General features: G+C 36.0%; 1 protein-coding gene across 1 annotated transcript; it reads left to right on the top strand.

The window, feature by feature from the left end:
• The first annotated feature begins 1,958 nt into the window (after window positions 1–1,958).
• LOC138895342 (uncharacterized) lies at window positions 1,959–5,639 on the top strand. The gene is made up of 8 exons (XM_070180021.1): window positions 1,959–2,030; window positions 2,762–2,920; window positions 3,038–3,124; window positions 3,524–3,814; window positions 4,181–4,330; window positions 4,449–4,591; window positions 5,066–5,159; window positions 5,196–5,639. The coding sequence occupies exons 1-8, from the start codon at window positions 1,959–1,961 to the stop codon at window positions 5,637–5,639; spliced, it is 1,440 nt and encodes a 479-aa protein (XP_070036122.1).
• Window positions 5,640–5,924: the final 285 nt, after the last annotated feature.

The raw sequence follows: 5,924 nt of genomic DNA, 5'->3' as shown, positions 1-5,924 counted from the left end.
CACATTGACACCTCACAATTTAGGGAGATAATAATTCTAGATTGAGATAGTTTAGGGGGTAATAGGACTTCCGAAAAAAAAATGTGTATAGTTAAAATTTCGGTCATGGATTGAGGGGGTACTTATGCAGTTTCCCATGTTAATACATCAGTAAATAAATATAGGCAAACTTATTATAAGTAGTACTTTATAAGATTATGACAGTTTTGCTATATATTTTCTGCAAAGAGGTGTAAATTTAGTAGGAACATCTTCTCTCGCATAAACACAGAATGCGGGTTCCTCTCTTAAGAGTAATCCTCCACATAGGCAAACATTGATCAATACATCCAGTCTCACCAAGCACTACAATCTATTGCAGATCATATGAAATATCTGATAAGGTATTGGTGGATTTATTGGCTTGCTATAAGCTTTGGATAATTTTCACAATGGTCACATAATTATAGGTTTTTGTACCAAAGTCATACAATTTTGTTTTGTCACTTAAAAATCACAACATTATCAACTTGCCAACCAAATGGTCACACAAAAAATGTTACTTCCGGTGACTTTCTTTTCTACCTTTTTTAGTTTTTTTTAGATAACAGAAAAATAAACAAACGGAGATTCACTTCTCTTGACTAGATTATCTTTTTTCACTTGTTTTATATACTTTATCAGGATAGATTTTCAAATGAAGAAAGCTATTTTTCTTATTTCACATTACAATTTTCCAACTTTATAATTTCTTATCTCAATTTCAAAAGTTTTTAGTAAAATGTTGCCTAATATTTTATGACTTTGTTGAACTTTTTATTAGAAAATAAAGTTTTTGATAAGAAGATCTAATGCAGTAAATTATAAAATATTTCTAACATCTTGTTAACTTAGAAATAATTTTTGCCATTATAAATAAGTATCACCCACATTATCCTATGGTTGGATAAGGAAGAATTTCCATTCAAAATAGTATATAGTTTCTATAAGACTATCTAGTGGATCTTATCGATAAGATCTGTTTAAATATTTAGCTTTTAAAATTAAAATCTTAAACTTTATAAATTTACTAAGTAGTTCGACAAAGAGAGCGGAGAAACTAACTTTTCTCACCAAGTGCATAATCATTTCTCATTCTTCCAAAAATGACAAGAATAAGGTACCATTAAAAGGGAAAAACTCCAAAAGTTAGAGAAAAGTATCATAAATTTAGAATGATAGCGACCACAGAAGGTGGAGGAGACGATACTGCTCCGTCAAAACTCCAGACTCCTTCGGAAGGATGCAGCCAAAAATAGTGTTTGTCCCAAAGAAGCAAAGGAATTGGGCTTCTCACCTCGAAATTTATTTGGACGAACTGGGTTTTAGGGCCATCTTGTTCGAATATAGAGTTGAAATAAATACGTGATTAATAGTTAGTGTACAACTGTCTAACTAATTTGTTAGCAGTTAGTTAGAGGGAAAAACCTCTCTATATATGTACAGTAGGTTGTATAGTTACTTTTCATTCAGAAAAGTAGTTAAAACTGAATTTCCCTCTACTGTTTCTTCTTCTTCAATTCCTCGTCTGAGCTTTCTTCATTCTTCAATGGTGAAATTCAATATGGTATCAGATCTCAATTAGATCGATCGAAGCTAGGGATTAACAAGTTAATTTATTTTCTGAAACTGTTGATACAAATTTGGCTCTATTCTCTGAAGATCAGCCATGGCAAATTTGGACATTGATAATCCTCGTTATCCTCTTTATTTGCAGCCTCCCGATAATCCTTGCAATGTCATTATATCGATTTAGCTAAAAGGAGCTGAGAATTATTTAGTTTGGAGTAAGGCGATGGTGATTGCATTACGAGCAAGGCGCAAGCTAAGGTTCATCGATGGGAGTTGTACCAAGGCAATTCACTATCGATTTGCGGGAAGAATGGGAATGAGTGAATGCTACTGTTTTGACATGGATTATGAACACAGTATCGCCAGAAATGGTAACTGAAAATGTGTATGCGAGTGATACTCATGAAGTTTGGCTGGATTTGCAGGATCGTTTTGACAAGGTCAATGGCTCTAGTATTTACAATCTTCAACGAGAAATAGCTACCATTTCTTAAGGTACGTCTAGCATCTCAGTGTATCATTCTAGACTAAAATCACTGTGGGATGAGTATAATTCCATGATACCTTCACTTTCGATTACGGCTGGGACCAGAGATTTCATCGAACACTTGGAGCAGCATGAACTTTTTCAATTTTTAATGGGTTTAAATGAGTCTTATAATGCTATTAGGAGTCAGATCTTACTTAAATATCCATTACCATCTATTAGTCGTGCTTATGCAATGTTGATAAATGAAACAATTCAAAGAAGAGTGTTTGAGACCAATTCATATGTCTATGTGATAAATGAAGTGAATGATTACACAATATTCATGTGTTCTAGAGATAATCCCCCAAAGTGTAAGAAGTTCAACAATTTGTATTGCGAGTATTGTTGAAATAAAGGTCATACCAAGGAAACTTGTTATAAGTTAGTTGGATATCCACCTGGTTTCAAAGGAAAAAAACAACATCAATATAGGAAAGCTAACTTGGTTATGAATGACAACAGTTCTAAAAAAGGTGTTGCTACAAACGAAGACAATATTGGGTGAATCAAGGGATGTTTAACTTCTTCACTAAGGAGCAGTACAACCAAATCATGAAGATGATAAATAAGGATAAGATAGAGGAGCATGCAGTAAACATGGCAAGTAATGCTAGTTCACAGTCATTAATCACTGATTTATAGATTATAGATACTGGTGCGACTGACTATATGGCATCCAATAGTGATATGTTAAAAACTATGATTGGTTTACCTGATTTAAGGAAAGGTAATGTGAATCTTCCAAATGGTAAGACTGTGCATGCCTTCGGCAAGGGAAGTTATAATCTTACATACAGTGATGTAATTCATGATGTATTGTGTGTGCCAGATTTTAAGTACAACTTGTTGTCAGTCTCAAAGTTAACTAAGGAGCTGCAATGCTCAGTTAATTTTTTCTCAATATTTTGTGTCTTTCAGGACCTATACACTGGGAGGGTGAAGGGGATTGGTAAGGAAGAGGGTGGCCTTTATCTCCTGCTCCCAAAAGGGTTTAACAAGAGCAAAGTAACACAAATGATCAGCAATTGTCTTGTAGAGGGAATGTAGGCAGGCTTCACTACTTGGCATAAAAGACATGGTCATATACCAGTTAAAGTCATGAAGCGGTTAGATTTTCTTAAGAATAAGAAATTTCTGGATTGTGAACTCAATAATTGTATTGTATGTCCTCTAGCTAGACAAACAAGGAAGCCATTTCCTTTGAGTAATAGTAGAGATGAATATATTTTTTATTTGATTCATGTAGAGATTTGGGGTCCGTATAGAATACCTACATAAAATGGAAATAGATACTTACTAACTCTTGTAGATGATCATTCCAAAATTATTTGGGTCTTCCTAATGAAATTGAAAAGTGATAGCGTTGTTGTATTGAAGTTATTTCTTAAAATGGTCAATACACAGTTTGGAAAGAATGTAAAGATGTTCAGAACTGACAATGGGGCAGAATCTTTTAATCATGAATATAGGGATTATTTGACAGATAATGGCATTCTTCATCAAAGCAGTTACCCACACACTCCACAGCAAAATAGAATGGTGGAAAGAAGACACAAACATGTCTTGGAAGTGGCAAGGACATTGAGGTATCAAGGAAGCATTTCCTTACAATTATGGGGAGATTGTGTGATGGTTGAAGTCTATTTAATCAGTAGATTGCCTTCCTCAGTCCTAGCAGGAAGATCTCCGTATGAAGTCTTTCACAAAAGGTTACCTAGCTTAGCTCACCTAAGGACTATTGGGTGTTTGTGTTGCCACAGTAACAGAAAAGGTGGACAAGTTCTCTCCTAGGGCCATCACTGCAAGTACACATGGGATAGCCAGTGTCTCAGAAGGGATATAAGTTGTATGATCTGAGGAGCAAAAGGTCTTTATCAGTAGAGATGTAACCTTCAAGGAGGACACTTTCCTTTTCAACTCACAAGGAATGGAACAAATCCTCCTGTATTCTTAGAGCTGAAGAATGGGAAAGAAGGAAGTCAACCTTTGCACCAGTAACAACAAGTTCACATGCTTGAACAAGGAGCACGTGTTATCAATTAGGACATAATACATGATCAGGAGTTGATTCATGAGGAAAACAACCTCATAGCAGCAGATCCAAACCACAATGTTGAGGTTCCAGTTGCTGAAGTTGTTGAGGATATCCCAGATGAACAACCTAGGAGGTCTACTAAGGGTTCCAGGCCACATATTTGGATAAAAGACTATGTGTGTCCAGTTAATAGATCTTCTTCATCCAACTGAACATATTCAATGTCCAATTATCTGAACTATAGTACTCTTTCAGCCACCTATTAGTCCTATTTAGCTACAGTATCCAATTTAGGAAACAGAACCTACATCATATGTAGAAGCCATGAAGGATCCAAGATGGATTGAATCCATGAAGGCAGAAGTTGGTGCATTGGTTATGAATAACACCTGGGAGGTAGCTGATGTCCTTAAAGATAAGGTGCCTATTGGATGCAGGTGGGTGTATAAAATCAAGTACAAATCCAATAGAGAGGTTGAAATATTCTAAGCCAGACTTGTTACAAAGGGATATAACCAACAAGAAGGTCTGGACTAACAAGAAATATTCTCTCCAGTTGTTAAAATGGTCATAATTTGAGCTGTAATTGCATTGGCTGTTATGCATCACTGGCCACTCTTTCAAATGGATGTTTATAATGTCTTTCTTTAAGGTGATCTTGAAGAAGAGGTTTATATGTTGTTGACACCTTGTTTTAGCAGCCAAGAGGGGAGCACTATGGGCTGCAAATTGCTTAAATCTCTCTATGGGCTGAAGCAAGCCTCAAGATAATAGAACTTGAAGCTCACAGAAGCTCTTTTGCAAGTAGGTTTTATACAGAGTAAACATGGCCATTCTTTGTTCACTAAAGGAGAAAATGGAAGACAAGTCATCATACTTGTGTATGTTGATGATCTTCTCATCACATGCAGTGACAACACAATGATTCAGGAGGCCCATGTTACACTGCACAAAGTGTTTAAAATCAAAGACCTGGGAAACTTGAAGTATTTCCTGGGCATTAAGGTATGTAGATCTGAAAATGGAATCCTCATATGCTAGAGGAAATATACTCTAGAGCTCATAGAAGAGTTGGGACTGGCAGGTGCTATGCATGTTATCACACCAATAGAGCAAAACAAAATGCTAACAACTGCGGAATATGATGAACACTATAATTTGGATGATGATCCAACGTTGACAGATGTAAGGGGTTACCAGAGATTAGTTGGAAAACTCTTGTATTTAACCTTTACTAGGCCTGACATTACTTATAGTATGCATACCCTAAGTCAATTCATGCAATCTCCCAAACGATCTCACCTGGAAGCAGCATATAGGGTAGTGAGATATGTTAAGAATGAGCCAGGACTTCGGATCCTTATGAGTTCAGCTGGCAACATGACACATAATGCATACTTTGATGCAGACTGGGCAAGTTGTCCTAATTCAAGAAAGTCAGTTCCTGGATACCTGGTAAAGTTTGGTGAATCACTAATATCTTGAAAGTCTAAGAAACAGACCACAATGGCAAGAAGTTCATCTGAATCAGAGTATAGAAGCATGGCCTTGATCGTGTCTAAACTAATTTGGCTGATATGAATGTTTAGATAATTGGGAGTAGAACTTTTGACTCCAATTCTGCTTTATACAGACAGCAAAGTAGCTATGCAGATTGCCAACAATCCAGTATTTTATGAGAGAACCAACCATATAGAAATCGATTGCCATTTCATAAGGGAGAAGGTGCAGCAAGGACTAATACACCCAACATATGTGCCAACTGGAGAA

Source organism: Nicotiana tomentosiformis, chromosome 7 (genome assembly GCF_000390325.3).
Source record: "Nicotiana tomentosiformis chromosome 7, ASM39032v3, whole genome shotgun sequence".
In the NCBI taxonomy this organism is placed as follows: Eukaryota; Viridiplantae; Streptophyta; class Magnoliopsida; order Solanales; family Solanaceae; genus Nicotiana; species Nicotiana tomentosiformis.
This window is presented reverse-complemented; position numbering and strand designations above follow the sequence as displayed.

Coding starts and splice junctions, on each gene's coding strand:
- LOC138895342 (XM_070180021.1), top strand. CDS start 1,959: ATGGTAACTGAAAATGTGTATGCGAGTGATACTCATGAAGTTTGGCTG. Junction 4,331..4,448: donor ATATTTGGATAAAAGACTAT/GTGTGTCCAGTT, acceptor TATCCAATTTAG/GAAACAGAACCTACATCATA. Junction 5,160..5,195: donor AGTATTTCCTGGGCATTAAG/GTATGTAGATCT, acceptor CTCATATGCTAG/AGGAAATATACTCTAGAGCT.